We start from the raw sequence: 18,698 nt of genomic DNA, 5'->3' as shown, positions 1-18,698 counted from the left end.
GCCGGCGTCTCATCCAGACCGCCTTCCTTTTTATCCTGTCTGGCTTTGAAACCCCTTGTTGGCGAGTCGCCGCGGGCTCGGTATGGCGTCCCAAGGGCCTTCCCTATAAAACTCCGTTTGTATACGGTAGGTGAAGTGCATAAAAGGAAATCCTTTTCAAAGGTTGGTACTCCGGTCTCATTTACCTGCGAGGCTGGGAGTAGCCCAGGGTAGTCGGCTATAATGGCCACCATGGCGTCATCACAGCTTAGCTGATAGAAAATCCTATCAATCAGCTCCACGAATATGTCCGGATCCTCTTTGAGGCCGGGGTCGAGGACCCGTTCAGGATCCTCCGGTTGTGGAGGTGGGCTATTGATCTCCCCTACCGCCTTACGCAGTTCCTGCGATGAAACGGCAAGGTAAATATTTATCACGAAAACAAGGGTAGGATGGAAGTAAAAAGAGTGGAAGATCGCCCAGCTTCGAGGGTTGTTCATGGAGAATCCATCCCGTGGCTTGATGCGGAGGAACTCCTCTTCTTCCCCCTTATACAGATCGGATAGAATTTTTGCTAGAACAGCAACTGATTCCGGTCCCTTGTGCCCGCAGTGAGTGGCATCATCTTCCCCGTTGAAGAGCCACATGCGGTGGCCTCGATATTGAAGTGGATGCACCCCCCGCATAATGCATATTGCCATAACCTCGGTTATGGTCAGTCCTGATTTGGCCAGCAACTTTATCCGGCCCATCAGATAAAATACGTCTCTATCATCTTCCTCCTGTGGGCTCCATGGGCGCCAGCTTAGGCGTTTCTTCAAAGGGGCATTGTCGAACTCAGGAGGACCAATCCGGATAGGATCCGGGAGAGGAACATCCTCCATATAAAACCACTCCGAAGGCCAGTCCCCGGACGTCTTTTTCGGGGTACCGGATAGGTATCCGGTCCCGGCGATGCGCCATACTTCGGCTCCGCCCACTTGATATATTGATCCCCTCTGTGTATGGGGCACAAGTCAGAACAACTTCTTCCACAACGCGAAATGAGTTTCGCAACCCAGAAACAGCTCGCAAAGGGCTACGTAACCAGCGATGTGCAATATGGAGGCAAAGGTGAGGTTGTGCAACTGGAGGCCGTAGAACTCCAGGAGCCCTCGTAGAAGTGGATGGATTGGAAATCCGAGTCCCCTTAACAAATAAGGGAAAGCATACCCACTCTCCCTTAGAGGGGTTGGGAAAGCTCTCCGCTTGCTCCCCGCCATTATAGGTGGCGAGCCTGGCTCGAACCGGGACCATATACGCTGGAGGGAGGAATCCATGGGTCTGTAGCTTCACTAATTGGCTGTGCGGGATGGAACACTTCTCCCAATCTCTGGGCTTGGGGCTGCAGGAGCGAGAGGAGGAGCTGCGCTGGCCGGCCATGTTGGGATGGATTTTTTTCGGGCACGCTCCGATGAATGCTCGCTGAGGGAGGATGGTGTGGTTTGGATCTGAGGATCCTCGTCTCTTTAATAGACAGTTCATTCACACAGATGGGGTGGTAAATGTAAAAACACCCTGGCTCCTCACATTCGCTTGACACGTGGAAGATGGCCATTATTGGACGCAGAAGCCAAGAAGCGCAACATTTACGAGAAGCCGGACACTATTTAGCAGGTACTCAGAGTTTGAAGAAGAACCCGCCTTGCAATGCCGAAGACAATCTGCGCATCGGACTCATCATTATTCAAGCCTGGTTCGGGGGCTACTGAGGGAGTCCTGGATTAGTGGGTATCCGGAGATCCGAACTATATCCTTTGGTCGGACTGTTGGACTATGAAGATACAAGATTGAAGACTTCGTCCTGTGTCCGGATGGGACTCTCCTTGGCGTGGAAGGCAAGCTTGGCAGTACGGATATGTAGATCTCCTTCCTTATAACCGACTCTGTGTAACCCTAGCCCCCTCCGGTGTCTACATAAACTGGAGGGTTTAGTCCGTAGGACCAACAACAACAATCATACCATAGGCTAGCTTCTAGGGTTTAGCCTCTTCGATCTCGTGGTAGATCAACTCTTGTACTACTCATATTATCAAGAACAATCAAGCAGGACGTAGGGTATTACCTCCATCAAGAGGGCCTGAACCTGGGTAAACATCGTGTCCCCCGCCTCCTGTTACCATCCGCCTAGACGCATAGTTTGGGACCCCCTACCCGAGATCCGCCGGTTTTGACACCGACATGGGGGCTTAGCTACAGTCCCGTGCTCGCCTAAGTCTCAAAAATCCTACTGAGTGATGAGCAAACCTCACACTCGGGGGCTTAGTTGCAGCCCCGTGCTCGCCTAAGTCGAAAAACCACCCTTATCCACAAGGATGACGAGGTGCAGGTCGACTGCAATCCTCTCACGAAGCTACGCTACAAGTACAATGTCCGCTCCATCCCTATCCGCAAGGATGACGAGGTGCAGGTCGACTGCAATCCTCTCACGGAGCCGCGCTACAAGTACAATGTCCGCTCCATCCCTATCCGCAAGGATGACGAGGTGCAGGTCGACTGCAACCCTCTCCTCGGAGCTGCGCCACAAATACAATGTGCGCTCCATCCTTATCCGCAAGGACAGCGAGGTGCAGGTCGACTGGGATATCTCCTTCAGAGTTGCATCTCGAAAGATATTCCGAGTGAAGAACAGGTTCTACTCGAAGACGAACGCAAGCATATGCAGAAGATAAACCAAGATAAAACGGAGATAAAAGTACTCAAGCATCAGGCCCGAAGGAGTTTAACGGTTACAGAAACCACTCGGCATTCCGAGGCAAATTTAAGGCAAGTCTAAATCTCAAGTTTGTTCATTCGGCAAGAGGAGGGCTTGCAGGCTCAATGAATTCGTCCAAGTCAATTCCGTTAGCAATCCGAGTGGCAGCAGCGATGAAAGTCTCCATGAAGGACTGGAAGTCATGCCTTTTGGTGTTGGCGACCTTGATCGCCGCCAGCTTATCTTCGCGGGCTTCCTTGCAGTGGAGTCTTACCAGCGACAGAGCCACATCAGCACCGCATCGGGCAGAGGACTTCTTCCATTCCTGCACTCGACCTGGGACCTCGTTGAGTCGAGCCATCAGAGACTCGAGATCATTTTGAAGCGTTACCCTTGGCCAGAGCGATGAGTCGATGCGTGAAACTACCACCTTCAGACGAGCAAGATAACTTGTAACACTGGCGACGCGGGATTCCAGTCGAAGCACATTCATGGCAGCCTCGTCACCGACTGGAGAAAGGATAGGGTCCAAACCCGTCTCGATCTGTCCAGTCTCCTCTTCAAAGTTTTGACATAGTTCTGCAGTCAAGGAGTTAGTGAGTCGACTGGACAGGACTAACTTGCAAACAGTAAAGCAGTCGGATTAAAAGGGGTACCTTCGAGCATAAGAAAGAGCTTCTTGGCGAGGGTTTCCAAATAAGCTTCCAAGTCATTTCTCTTACGAGCCATGTCTTCTAGCTTCTCGTTCAGAGCCACCTTATTCTTCTTCAGACGAGTTGCCTCTCGGTTGGATTCAGTGAGAGAGGACTTCAGCTTGCTTACTTCCTCTTCCAGCGCTCCGACTGAAGCCAGCTTCTTGTCAGCAAGGGTAGTCTTCTCTTGAGCCTCCTTCTGCGCAGCTGCAAGGTCCAAGTCCTTCTTCTCCGGAGCCAACCTCATTTTCTCTGCAAAATAAGCATTTAGATCAAACAAAAGATCGAAGAGATAATTTAAAGGACGATCGACATGAGCAGTCGACAAGCAGTTACCTTCCATACCGACAACTTCATCTTGAGCCTTCTTCAAGTTTTGTTGGGCCAGCTCCAGGTCAAGGTTGAGTTGCCTCTGCTTCTCCTCAAATTCGGCGAACTTGGAAATGAGAGTACAAGATTTCTACAGAGAGTAAAAGACATATCAATCGACAAGATCAAAGATTATTCAATTCCGAGTGAATAAAACTTCAAAGTTTACTCATACCCCAACCGACTGCCAGCAGTCGACTGCGGTCTCGGGAACTACACCCAGTGGGTGCACTTGGCGTGCCCCCACTGGTTCAGATTCCACTCGGCCGGTCTGCCCAGGTCAAGTAAAAAAGAAGAAGAAGAAGTACTCAGAGCCCGGTCGACTGCCAGCAGCCAACCGCGGTCTCGGGGACTACACCCAGTGGGTGCACTTGGCGTGCCCCCACTGGTTCAGATCCCACTCGGCATGTTCCTCCCAGACCCAGTGGAAGAAAGGAAAGAGAAAGAAGTGCTCAGCCCCCAGCCGACTGCCCGCAGTCGACTACGGTCTCGGGGACTACACCCAGTGGGTGCACTTAGCATGCCCCCACTGGTTCAGATCCCATTCGACCAGACCGAGTGGAAGAGTGCAAATACTAAAGACAACAAAACACCCAGTGGGTGTACAGATTCAAAGCAGACAATAAGAGATTGTACGAAGGAAAATATTCAGGTAGCATATCCTAATAGAACAAGTTCAGTCGGAAGTCAACTTACCTGGACATTGGCTCGAAGAGCCACGCTGGCGTCGTAAGCAGCCTGGCTATTGTCGTGCACCGCCTTCATCTGCTCCATCATTATGCCAGCTTGACGGATAGCCTCTGCAGTGGTGTCCGACTGGCTTTTCAGAACATGATAGGTGGTGAAGAAGGGGACAGACGGTCCAGATGCAGCAGCTTGGAGCTCCGAGGCATGAGGTTGGATGACTGAAACACTGGTACAGTCGATGGTGCGGGGCGTTCACTCGACACTGGGACAACAAAAGTTACAGAGGCTCTACCTGCATCTTCGGGTTGTTGGACTATTGGTTCTGTCGCCAGTTCCGACTGAGATATCTTGTCAGCTGCTGCTTTCTTGCTCCTTCTGGGCCTCGGTATCACGTCTTCATCATCATCCGGAAGCTCGATAACATTGAGTGGGGCTGCAAAGAAATCAGTCGACCCCAAGTGAGTCACCAGAATTTAATCGACCAAATAATCAAGAACAAGATCACGAGAATTGTACCTGGGTTGGAGGTAACCGCATCTTCCATCTCCTTGTCTCGGTACTGGCGGGTGGAAGTTCCAGAGGTGGCAGCACTGCAAATGTCAACATTCAATCGGTTACGTTCTGTTACCCAAGTCAACCAAAGGATCAGGTCAGATTGTTATCCAGAGATAGTGGGAATGACCACTTTGATTTTGGGCAAAGCCTTCGGCGGTTTGGAAGATGCGACCTTCGGTGGTTTCGGCACTGGAGGCGGTGCAGTCTTGGGCTGCTTCGGTGCCTTCTTGTTGGCACTGGAGAAGATGTCCGAGGGCACTTTGAAGACTGCCCAGTTGGTGCGGCCACCGGGTCAGGGGTGCTTGCCGGTCGTGAGTGTGCTTGGACCTCCTTTCTTTGCGAGGAGGCGAGTCGACTTCTTCTTCATCACTCGGGTCGTCGCTCTCCTTGTCCTCCTCTTCATCCGAGTGCCACTCGCCACTCTCGCCTCCGCTCGCCTCCCCCTCAAGATCTTGCTCCTGCTCTCCGTTGGGCATTGAATACATATCAACAAGAGCCTAAAAGACAACGAACAAAAGGAAGACAGTCGGCTGTCAACAAGATGTTACATGGTAAATCAAGAAAACACTCGACAATGCAGAATCATACCTGTTCCGGCTAGCGCAAATGGTCGAATGGAACCACCCTCCTGGACCCCCGGGGGTTATCCTTGTTGCCAGTAACGCCTCTCAACCACTGCTCCACCATGTCCTCACTGACATCCTCCGGGTGGATCGGAGTGGAATCCTCGATTCCCGAGTACATCCACATCATATGGTCACAAGCTTGGAGTGGTTGGATACGTCGACTGAGGAAGACCTCCAGCGGGTCCATACCGGTCACTCCGTCGCGGACGAGTTGGACCACCCGCTCGACCAACACCTTCACCTACGTCTTCTTCTCTAGGATCACTCTCAAGGTGGAAGGCTTCTCCACTCGGGCCATGGAAAAGGGGGGAAGTCCAGTCGACTGACCCGGAGTCGGCTGGTCCTTGCAGTAGAACCAGGTCGACTGCCAACCCCGGACCGACTCGGGAAGGATCATGGTTGGGAAAGTGCTTTTGTTCCTCATCTGAATTCCAAGACCCCCGCACATCTGTATCACGTGCGTCCTCTCGTCACTCGAGTTGGCCTTCTTGACCATCTGAGAACAACACGTGAATATGTGCTTGAAGAGACCCCAGTGTGGTCGACAACCCAAGAAGTTCTCGCACATGGACACGAAAGCGGCAAGGTACACGATGGTGTTGGGAGAAAAGTGGTGGAGTTGAGCCCCAAAGAAGTTCAAGAAACCGCGAAAGAAAGGATGGGGAGGCAAAGAAAACCCGCGGTCGACGTGAGTGGCAAGGAGGACGCACTCATCCTCCTGTGGCTCGGTCTCGTTCCCCGGGAGCCGCGCCGATTCATGGGGGATCAGTCCCCCCTCGACCAGGTCGTCGATATCGTCTTGGCTGATTGTCGGGCGAATCCAGTTGCCCTAGATCTAGCAAGGCGGCAGGACGGACCTCGACGAAGACCCGCCCCAGCTGGTCCTCTTCCCTTTCGCCTTCGCCGTCGCCTTCTTCGCACGCTCCAATGCCACCGTCTTCTCCTTCCCCATGGCAGTGGATCGAGTTCAAACGGGGCGACGACGCCGAGAGCAGAGGCAGATGCGGTGGAGAAAACAGAGGAGGAAGGGGAAGAATGAGAACGCATTGTGCGAAAATGTTGGAAATATGCCCTAGAGGCAATAATAAAAGCATTATTATTATATTTCCTTGTTCATGATAATTGTCTTTTATTCATGCTATAATTGTGTTATCCGGAAATCGTAATACATGTGTGAATAAATAGACACCAACATGTCCCTAGTAAGCCTCTAGTTGACTAGCTCATTGATCAACAGATAGTCATGGTTTCCTGACTATGGACATTGGATGTCGTTGATAACGAGATCACATCATTAGGAGAATGATGTGATGGACAAGACCCAATCCTAAACATAGCACAAGATCGTATAGTTCGTTTGCTAGAGTTTTCCAATGTCAAGTATCTTTCCTTAGACCATGAGATCGTGTAACTCCCGGATACTGTAGGAGTGCTTTGGGTGTACCAAACGTCACAACGTAACTGGGTGACTATAAAGGTATACTACGGGTATCTCCGAAAGTGTCTGTTGGGTTGACACGGATCAAGACTGGGATTTGTCACTCCGTATGATGGAGAGGTATCACTGGGCCCACTCGGTAATGCATCATCATTATGAGCTCAAAGTGACCAAGTGTTTGTTCACGGGATCATGCATTACGGTACGAGTAAAGTGACTTGCCGGTAACGAGATTGAACGAGGTATTGGGATACCGACGATCGAATCTCGGGCAAGTAACATACCGATTGACGAAGGGAATTGTATACGGGGTTGCTTGAATCCTCGACATCGTGGTTCATCCGATGAGATCATCGAGGAGCATGTGGGAGCCAACATGGGTATCCAGATCCCGCTGTTGGTTATTGACCGGAGAGCAATCTCGGTCATGTCTACATGTCTCCCGAACCCGTAGGGTCTACACACTTAAGGTTCGGTGACGCTAGGGTTGTAGGGATATGTATATGCAGTAACCCGAATGTTGTTAGGAGTCCCGGATGAGATCCCGGATGTCACGAGGAGTTCCGGAATGGTCCGGAGGTAAAGAATTATATATAGGAAGTGCTGTTTCGGCCAACGGGAAAGTTTCGGGGTCACCGGTATTGTACCGGGACCACCGGATGGGTCCCGGGGGTCCACCGGGTGGGGCCACCCATCCCGAAGGGCCCCATGGGATGAAGTGGGAGGGGAACCAGCCCATAGTGGGCTGGTGCGCCCCCCTTGGCCCACCCCCTTGCGCCTAGGGTTGAAACCCTAGGGTGGGGGGCGCCCACTTGCCTTGGGGGGCACTCCACCCCCCTTGGCCGCCGCCCCCCTTGGGAGATCCAATCTCCAAGGGGCCGGCGCCCCCCCCAGGGGCCTATATAAAGGGGGGAGGGAGGGGGCAGCCGCACCCTTGAATCTTGGCGCCTCCCTCTCCCCTGTTACACCTCTCCCTCTCGCACAGACGCTCGGCGAAGCCCTCCTGCGGTGACAACTGCATCCACCACCACACCGTCGTGCTGCTGGATCTTCATCAACCTCTCCTTCCCCCTTGCTGGATCAAGAAGAAGGAGACGTCATCCGTTCCGTACGTGTGTTGAACGCGGAGGTGCCGTTCGTTCGGTGCTTGGTCATCGGTGATTTGGATCACGGCGAGTACGACTCCATCATCCACGTTCTAGTGAACGCTTCCGCTCGCGATCTACAAAGGTATGTAGATGCAATCTGAATACTCATTGCTAGATGAACTCATAGATGGATCTTGGTGAAACCGTAGGAAAATTTTTGTTTTCTGCAACGTTCCCCAACAGAAACCCCCCGTCCAATGCCTTATATGAGGGCATTTCCGAGTGGCTGACTTGTGGGCCCAGGCGATCCGATCAAATCCCGCAACAGTCGCGCACGCGATACGTGGCGAAAAAGGTGGCGCAGAGATCAAGGCGGCCTTCCTAATCCGTCCCGATTACTGCGGCCTCCCTCGTCCGACGCGCTTCCCAAAATTCGAATCCCGTGGAATCCGCAGACAGCAAAAGAACCCGCCAGACGGAAGATTTTTCCCATATCAACACTCAAAGCTTGACAATGAAAGTTCACTCGACAAAACCAAGAATGGATCAAGGCGACTGAACAAGCAGTTGAAGTCATCATGAATGTTCGTTCGACCTCTGGACCAGACATTTCCGAAGTGCGAAAGCTGGATCGGAGAAGTTATCAACTCCTTCTCCACTCAAACCCTGAACCATTCGGGGGCTAATGATGAAGATATGTACCTAGGGTAGGGTCATAGGCCTGACCTAGACACCCTCCCCTAGGATGTCACCTTCATACCCTAAGCATTCAAAGAAGAGTCATCATCCACTCGACCATGAGGACTTCCACTCGGAAGATTTGAAGTCACTCGACCGTGGAGACTGTCACTCGACCACGAGAAGGTCTAAGGTCGCTCCGAACTGCAATGGTCGGACATCACCTCATAGTTTAATGGTCATTATGTCTCTTTATTTACTAGCGTTACCAATAACGTCTCCCCTTTAATGTACCTTAAACCCTTTGTAACGTGGGCTGGATGGGGTCCTGGCGAACTCTATATAAGCCACCCCCTCCACAGGCTCAAGGGTTCACATCTTTTGTAAACTCACACACACATATAATCCAGTCGACCGCCTCAGGGAACCGAGACGTAGGGTTGTTACTTCTTCCGAGAAGGGCCTGAACTCGTAAAACTCGTGTGTACAACTACTCCATAGCTAGGATCTTGCCTCCTCATTCCTACCCCCTATTCTACTGTCAGTCTTAGATCCACGATAAGGGGCGCCACAAGGGGAATGACCCCCCCCCCTTTGGTCGGCCAAGGAGGGGAATAATCCCCCTCCAATTCGGCCTCCCCTTACTTCTACAAGGACGAATGGGGCGCCTCCACCTATTTGGGCCCAAGTGGCCCAAGTAGCTCTCCACCGCTTGGCCTTTTAAGGCTCCTTGATATTAAATTAAATATAAAAGCCTCCTAAAAATTACTAGAGCCTTTTATTATCAATTTAACATCACGTGAAACATTTTCCACCAACATATTATTCTTGGAACGCTTTCGGTTCCTCTCGAAACTATTCCGAATATTAATGAAATAATTGCACAAATAAATCCTTGATACCCTCGTCCTACTAACACTTAGCAAATCGTGATTACCTTAAGCTTGTGACTCTGTAGGTTCGGTAAAACATAGACATGAACGAAACTCCTTCGTTCAATGACCGATGGTGGAACCGTGTGGACGTCTACATCGATCCCTATGAATACATGAATGCCATTCGAGTGAACCTTTGGTTATTGTGTGATGTTCCCTTTGCTTCGTGATACTGTACAAACCCCAAGGTGAGATGTGTCAGTATCCTCTTGAGTCATACACATGCTTACTACACCGGTCTCCTTGTTGCCAGTTTTGTTCTTCTTTCTCATTGATATGTTCCGGCATCCCCGTGATGTAGTCACCAATGTCTGGCCAGATGATGATAGATGTTTTCATAGTGAGAGGGCCCTGATAAGATCTCTCCATTGTCGGAGGAGCAAATTTCACTCTCAAGCTATCTAGTCCCTTGTCAAACTTTCCATTTAACATGTAAGTTGTCATTATGATCACCTAGTTACAGAGGACGTTTGAGCAACCCCACAGTTCATCGTATGTTAAGAAGTGACTACAATGCTCTCATGGTCTAAGGAACTAAAACACATGCTAACACTCCGTGTTATAACAATGGACTTGTGATGATATCATCTCAAAGTATGACAAACAAGCTTGGGTCGATTCAATATGACCGTTCTTCCAACATCATACTCTCAATGTTGTTTTAGGACTATCATTACACTTAACGATATCCTAAAATCCAGAAAACATGATCACCAACAACACTTGAGCTAGTCTTAGAGGCGAGACTAGGAATCTTATTTTACCGTTTATCGTTCTACACATGCATATGAGTTTTCCACCGAATCACATATTCCAAGATCATAACAGTTACAACATAGAATATAAACTCTTAAGTATGAACATAGAAATATAATAATACATTATTATTTCCTCTAGGGCATACTTCCAACATAGAAGTGTTAGGAGCACGACAGAAATACACCGAAAAGATTTAAAATGTTTCTGAGAGAAAATCAGAAGGGTTTTGGAGAAAAATGAAAAAATTTAGAAACCCAGGAATGTCCCGGAGGACCCTAAAAGGCACTGGAAGGTTCGGGAAGCTTCTAGAATATTTTGGAACGTTCTGGAAAGTTCTGGAAGGATCCACGGGTTGTTCCCTTAGACAGGACCAGGTGGGGGTAGCCACATAGTCTAGAGAGGGTCCAAAGTGGGGCATACGCCCACATGGATTGGGGGCCAAGCCAGGGGCGGCGACAATGGTTTTGGGGTGCACCCCTCATGGTGCAGTCGGCCCTAGGGAAAAGGGATCCCTTGCTCCAAGGCAGCCCCTCATGTGCCTATATATACTTAAGGAGGGGCAGTCCTCCAAACACAACTTCGTGCTTGAAAGGTTGCGCCCGCTCTCTCTCTCTCTCTCTCTCTCTCTCTCTCTCTCTCTCTCTTTCTCGTATAATATCTCTCTACCGCGAGGCTGCTCCACCACCGCCTCTAGTCTCTGGTACTTCTTCATTCTAGATGGCGAAGCCCTGTTGGATCGACAAAGGGATCATTCCTTCGATACTCGAACGGGAGAAATAATTCTCAGGGTTGGGAGGTTTAATCCTAGATGCGGGAATCTGCACAAACATTTTCACCAAAACTTATCTCCGCTTCATAGTTGGTAAACATCATATCTAAACCTCTTTGCATCTTCATAGTGAAACTTTGATTTGGTCCGTATTTTTTTCTAATATACATTTCCCAACATCATCTTCCCACGTGAACTCCAATTTAGTTAAATTGGTCTAGCATTGATAGTCTTGATGTGCTCGTAGAAGTACTACAAATTTGTTGAGCTGGGAAAAAATGATCTAGGCAAAAGATAAGGTTATTGTCTACCTACCTATCTGACATGGAAAAAAACTAGAGAAGCCATAGGATAGCAATATCGTTGTTCTTCATTACATGAACTGCAATTACTAGATACCATCATATCTACTTTTTGCTTCATCTCACCCATGTGTGTGAGGTCACATGCTTAATTCATTTGTATTGATGTCAACTTGTTGCATTGTGGGATTGGTAACATTGCAAATATTATTTTGAAATGCTATATCAACAAATTCATGAAGGCTTGGCCTCTCTCACTGATTTTTTATCAAGATTACACCTTGTTTTAGATGGATTACACCTTGTTTCCATTTGTAATAGAAGCACCCCAAAATGGCATATATCACCTTTGGTTGTTACCCTTTCCTAGTTCTCAATTATGGCGATCCATACAACGGATCAAGCATAAGATTCAAAATGGGATTCCTTCTCCATTGGCAATGGAGAGGGGACCCACTTCTAGCTGAACCCGTGGGTGGGAAGGTCTACTTTATATGCGACGTTCCCAAACGTGTTTGCTATCCGCTCGGATTTGGTGATGTTAGTTTCCATGGAGGCTCACGATTACCATTGGAACATTTTTTTCGATGGGCATTTGGGCCCGTGCAAACCGAGGAGTGGGCCAACTTGCGGGGTGCCATCCTGTAGTTGCCCGCGGACTATCCGGACACCATTTCTTGGTGGCTGGCCCTCTCGTGGATCTTCTCTGTTTGGCTCCGTTTATCATGCCTTATGTCGACGATCGTATCTTTTTTGGACATTTCCGTTATTGACAGGGCATGTGCCTCTCAATATCAAAATCTTTGTTTGGCAGCTATTGCGGGATCGCCTCCCTCTAGGATGGAGGTGATCAAGTGACATGGTCCTGGGGATGGGTTGTGCCCCCTTCGTGGTGTTCCAGAGATAGGAACACACATCCTATTCTCATCCACAATAGTGAGATTCCGTTGGAGCTTTATATGTGAGGCTCTGGGGCCCGATTGGGAGGCCATGGACCTGGCTCGGTTCCTCTAAACCCTTGCCAACTAGACCAGGACGAGGAGATGCCCGTTTTGGCTTATGTTCGCAACACTAGCTTGGACCCTGTTGACGATGTGTAACAAGATGATTATTGGGCGGCTCTTTCTTAGATGGGCCTCTAACTATCCTCAAACTCCTTACATTTTTGGAGCACTAGCACCCGCTCTCTAGAAAGCGGGGATCGCAACCGGCTTCGCCACATGATGGACATGAGACTACTGTCGCACGATGTGTGGCTTCGCCATAGACCTTCTGAGCTACTGGCAACTTGGTGGTCTTCCCCCTTTCTCTTATGGTTGTTTTTGCGTGTGTTTGTGTTGATACCCCAACAGACTATTTTTATTTCTGGTGCGCCACTTGAACTTGTTGTATGGATCTAGTGGTTGCTTTATTTATATAGCGGGCGAAAGCCTGCTTCAGAGTGGGGGGAGGGGGCAATCACGACGAGCCTTATATTGTTTGGGATCAATTAGATGTACACAAAACAGGGTTGAAACTCAACATGGTCCCATATTGATCCAAGTTGGTTGTTACACGTGAAAATTACGATCTCTAACAACCCCTCTCATCCACAACTTGGAAAGGTTGAGGTTTTGGTTGAAGTTCTCAAGCAAACAAAAAGGTAATGCCTTGGTGAAGCCGTCGGCCACTTGAACCTTAGAAGTAATAAACTAAGTTTCAAGAGATTTATGTAACATGCTCTCTAACAAAATGGAATGTCAATTTCAATATGCTTCGTCGTACCATGGAAGACATACTTTGTTAAGGATGGGTTACTTATACATTGCAACACCATATGTATTCCCTCCTATGAGACTCCAGGTTCCCTAAGTAAGAAACCATATAATTTCATATCTAACATTTCAGTTGATGAAACAGAGACAACCTCGAAGCACAATAATAACAGAGGTGTAACAAAGTGCGGAGACCTTGTTACAATTTCTAGGATCATGAGGTGGACATGCCAGAGCAGTGGTGAAGGAGAGTTTGCCAAAATAATGTAGGGCTTAGAAAGCAGGTGTGGGTGAGAGGGGATATCCAATTTGAGCTCGGGCTCATCTGCACTCGGTGATGAGTAAACTCAAAACAAATACTAAAAATTCAAAAAGAAATGATTTTTTTGCATCTAAAATGATTGAGTGCGTGAGGTGCGTGCCAAATTTCAAATTATTTGGACATCTCAGTAGCTCTCAGCGAAAAAATAAGTAGGGTCCGAACAGTGCATAAACAATAATCTTTTTAACAGACCTCGAATTTGTCTTTTTTGCTAAGAGCGACTCAGACATCCAAATGCTCTGAAATTTAGCACGGACATCAAGCACACGGTCATCTTTCTCCGCAATTTTTTTAATGTTTTTTTATTCACTCTGGGCTCATGTGCCTTGGAGCTAAAACGCTGCTCTCTGGGTGAGAGGCCATTTACTGGAGTTAAGAGGGTTTGAAGATACAGATTTATGGTGCATAGAAACAAACTGACCAAAGAATATAAATATGTAGGAAAATCATCTTAAAGTATGGTAGTATTCATAAAAACTTGAGAAATTGACGTGACAATTCAATGATAACTGAGCTCGAGTAAAATTCAAACATAATATTACATCCGTCTGAAAATTCTTGTCTTAAATTTGTCTAGATACAGATGCATTTAACACTAAAACATGACTAGATATGACAAATCTAAGACAATAATTTTAGGACAGAGGAAGTACATTTTTGTGGTGAGATATTGGTCGGACAATAAGTCAAACATAAATAAAACTTTCAGACCTTTCATGATTGATCAATTTCGATACTTCAGGGATAAGATGTGTGATAAGCGTATTCATACGGGTGGGTGTTTGTACGTGTGTGTGAGGGTCCGCGTCCATTTTGCGTTCCTAAAAAAACACACTTCTATTAGAAAAAACTAATCTACCGGCGTCAAACCTAAAAATATAGAACCTTGTACCCTCCATTTCCAAATATAAGTCTTTTTAGAGATTCTAACAAATAACTACATACAGAGCAAAATGAGTGAATCTACACTCTAAAATGTGTCTATAATACATTTGTAAGTTATAGTCCATTTGAAATGTCTAAAAAGATTTATATTTAGGAACGGAGGAAGTAGTATGTATCAACATTTGCACTTATCATTCTCGACAGACCAACAAACACGACGAGAAAAGTGCAATTAACAAACAGCGACACGAAGTTAACTAGCTTGTGAAGACAGATCTTAGGAACGGCAAGTGGAGCATCACCTCTCTGAACAGAGTGTGCCAGCAATTGACATGTCTCAGATGTCTATTTTACCATTAGCAACGGAGCTTGTAACAAGATGAGGCAAATGAAACTAACGAAACGACCCATTAGACGAGATTAACTACTCTACGACGTTTCAAGGCCCTGCCTTTCTTTCTGAGGAAACAACATTTACCCACCACGTCCAGGAGCACGAGGCCGATCGGAGCCGAAGAGGAAACCCAGCATCAGGAGGGAGAAGCGGACGAAGCTCCTGAACCCCGGCACCACGGCGCCGCTCGTCGAGACGTACACGACCACAGCCGCCGAGACGGCCGCGAGGAGCAGGCCGGGGAGGAGGTGCGCGCGGCTCATGGCGGAGGCGGCCGCCCGGACCACGAAGAGCAGCCCGACGAGCCGGATGAGCGTCCACTGCTCCTCCGAGAGGGACTCGAGGCTGGCCACGAGCGCATCAAGCACCGCGCTGACAGCGGCGCGCTCGAGCCTCTGATCTTCCGTGGGCGCGGGGAGGGTCCGGAGCTCGGCCTCCAAGCGCAGGCCTTGCAAGAGACAGACGGCTGCCTGCAAGGCGAGGACGTTGTTCCGCCGGAGGTCTGCAAAGGCGCGGTGGAGGAGGGTGTCGGCCAGGTCGGGGTTGTCGAAGAGGAGGGGCAGGTTGTCGAGCACCGCCGGCACCAGCGGGTTCTCCATCGGCGTTGGGGCGGGCGGCGCCGTGGGGTTTTCAGGCGTGGCGTGCCTGGGCTGGGCTGGGGTTTTTGGACTGGAAAGGGGAAAGTGGATGGTGGGCAGTGGGGCCGAGGTGTCACGCTTTCACAGTGCTCTGCTCGGCTCAACTTGTGAAGGAAGTTGATCAGGGACCCAAACGGTGATGTCAAAGGGTTTTCCGAAACGGCCGTGCTCTGACAAGTGAAGTTCTTTTTTTCCTTGCGAGAATGTCTAGTTCTAAATTGATGAAACCGAGAATGTCTGGTGAGTAGGGAGAGTTGATTTTATTTTAATCTTGAGGAAGATGAAAGTTGATTTGATGCCAAGCAGTTCTGGATAATACTCTTGTGAGACTCTGTTCGGCACATTCAGGACTCTGTGGAGTTTGGAGTCTGAGGGAACATGTTTAGTGAAGGAGGCTTAATTTTCCACAATGTTACACAGAAGAGTGGTTACTACTTGAAACCAGATACATGTGCCCCCATAACACGAAAGACTAAATTGGATAATCCAGTCGGTAGATGTAAGCCAACAAGAACTCCAGCATTACAAAAGGCCGCTCTTATGCAGGCAGACACTTGCAAACCAAACTCAACTACTTGCATTTAGTGAAGGTTCGGACGGGGAGTGGGGACTAGTTTCAGGATTCAGAAAACTGAACTACTTGTGTTCGATTCTTCACTTAAATCATGATACCATTTCGGCGGGCCACTAGGACGATCCTACGACTCGGGGTGAATATGAGGTGCAAGCAGCCAGGATCAACATGGGACATACCATTTCACTTGTTGTCAGTATTAGTGTTTATCATCATGTAACTCAGCTTAACGGGACTTGTCTCTTACTATTGTTAACCGTCCTGAGCCTATAAGCTACCCCCCTGGGGAATAAGGAGGTATATATGGAACCTTTGGTTCTTTTAGTTGTATTTTCTGTATTATTAGTAAAAAAGATATAGTTTACGGAAATGTTAACGTCCACACGTGTGGGCGTTAGCTAACTCGCCCACACGCCTACATCACCGTCCAACGCCTTTTGCACGAATCTTGACATAAAAAGGTTGATTTTATGTGTCACGTAGGACCACTCGTGTGTGTGGCATGTGGGGGAGTTCGCCCACACGCCTGTTTTCTCTCCGCGGCCAACGTTCGCTAGTCGGGGCGTGCGATGGAACTGCTGTCGCGCCCGCACGCCACGCACCACTCCTGTTTCCCATCTCTCACGACTGCCATTCACCCACTCTCCCACACCTAAGCTGTCATTTGCCATGTTTTTGAAGGGTACATGGCAACTGCCCTATTTGTGATTGTAAGCATATGGCAACTCTCTTTTTACCCGAACATGTTATTATTGCCACGTCTGTTTTGCAGCGTTACATGGCAACTGTCTAGTGTTAGTAGGTGGCAACTCCTAAAGATACCACCGTCACCCACATGCCCGTCTCCTCTCCCACACACCAAAAGCCATCAGTTTGCCATGTGTTTTGCAGGATACATGGCAACTGCCCTCCCGTCTCCTCTCCCACACACCAAAAGCCATCAGTTTGCCATGTGTTTTGCAGGATACATGGCAACTACCCTCCCGTCTCCTCTCCCACACACCAAAAGCTATCAGTTGCCATGTGTTTTGCAGGATACATGGCAACTACCCTAGCGTGCTTGTAAGCAGATGGCAACTCTCTTTTTACCCGCAACATGTTTTTTTGCCATGTTTTTTAGTGCTACATGGCAACTGTCCAGTGTTAGTAGGTGGCAACTCTTAAAGTTTTCCAAAATCATGATAACTGTAGTTGTCCGATATGGCAACAACTGCAGTTGCCCAAAAATGGCATCCGGCACTTGACCTAAGACGGCAACTGCAGTTGAGCAACCATGGCAACTGTAGTTGTCCGACATGGTAACTGTAGTTCAGCAACATGGCAACTGCAGTTGAGCAACATGGCAACTGAAGAGGGTCCGGACCATGTCAATCGCGGCGGGACGCGTGGTTACTGACACGCGGGGCGTGTGGCTCGCAGGTGGGGAGGGGCGACGGCCGAGACGGGTCGTGCGGGCCGCGTGCTCGCTCGCCCAGACGTGCTCGTGCGGGGCGATCGCGCTGCACCGAACGTGCGGGTTGTGGCTGCACGCGCCCGAACGCGGTCGTGTGGGCGGGGTCGTCTTCGTGCCACACAGAACGTGCGGCACAACCACCCGATACACCACACGCGTGGCAGTTATCGGGGTCCATAGTTTATAATAAAAAATCATCAGTGGTCGAGGGTTCTGCAAATCGGGCGAAGATGTCGTCATATCCATCTCCGGATCTGACAACTAGCCCCATGACGATCCGTACCAAGTGCCCCATCCAAGGTTTAAAATTTCATTGAAATTTTGAAGTATTTGACTGTTTTGGGGCTGGGCAGATATTTTACGTTTTTTCACTCAAAAAAATTGGTACTCCATGCTAAAAGAAACACTTGGATCTGTTCTCCTAGTCATGGGTACCAAAATATAGACATTTCGGCTAAAACAAAATAAGTAACACGTGAGTTCAAGTTAAATTGAACACGATTCAAATCCCCGCAAGACATTGCTTGAATTCCACTTAAATTTAAACGGAAATTTATGCTTTTTTGTCCATAATCGAAATTTCGGCAACTTTATGATGGGCGACCCACCCCCAACACCACCAAACAAAAGAAAATTCCCAACCCCCAAAAACCTCGAATGGTGTGTGTCAGCATTCAGCAATTACCATGTCTCAGATCTGTATCACCAACAGAGCAAACAACATGACAAGGGAAGTGGAATTAACGGGCATCGATTGTACGAAGTGAGGTACGCTTATGGAGCCACATTACCCTCCACGACCACGCCCAGAAGCGAAGAGGAAACCCAGCACCAAGACGGAGAACCTGACGAAGGTCCTGAACCCGGGCGCCACCGCCGCCGACGCGGCCGCGAGGAGCACGCCGGGGACGAGGTGCGAGCGGCTCCTGGTGTAGGCGGCCGCCCGGAGGACGAGGAGCACTTGGACGGCCTGGGTGAGATGCCGCTGCTGGCGCAGGAGGGCGTGGAATCTGGCCTCGTTCGCCGCGAGCAGCTCCTCCGTGGCCACGGGGAGGGCCAGGCGCATT

The 18,698-nt window shown here is 49.1% G+C and overlaps 1 protein-coding gene across 1 annotated transcript; it reads right to left on the bottom strand.

Annotated features, from left to right (window-relative positions):
- Positions 1 to 14,287: 14,287 nt before the first annotated feature.
- LOC147980160 (uncharacterized) lies at positions 14,288 to 15,649 on the bottom strand. Its single transcript, XM_087516839.1, has one exon. It carries the CDS (start codon positions 15,563 to 15,565, stop codon positions 15,047 to 15,049), a length of 519 nt encoding a protein of 172 aa, XP_087372965.1. The 5' UTR covers positions 15,566 to 15,649; the 3' UTR covers positions 14,288 to 15,046.
- Positions 15,650 to 18,698: the final 3,049 nt, after the last annotated feature.

Source organism: Triticum urartu, chromosome 3A (assembly GCF_056163025.1).
Source record: "Triticum urartu cultivar PI428250 chromosome 3A, HENAU_Tu73, whole genome shotgun sequence".
In the NCBI taxonomy this organism is placed as follows: domain Eukaryota; kingdom Viridiplantae; phylum Streptophyta; class Magnoliopsida; order Poales; family Poaceae; genus Triticum; species Triticum urartu.
This window is presented reverse-complemented; position numbering and strand designations above follow the sequence as displayed.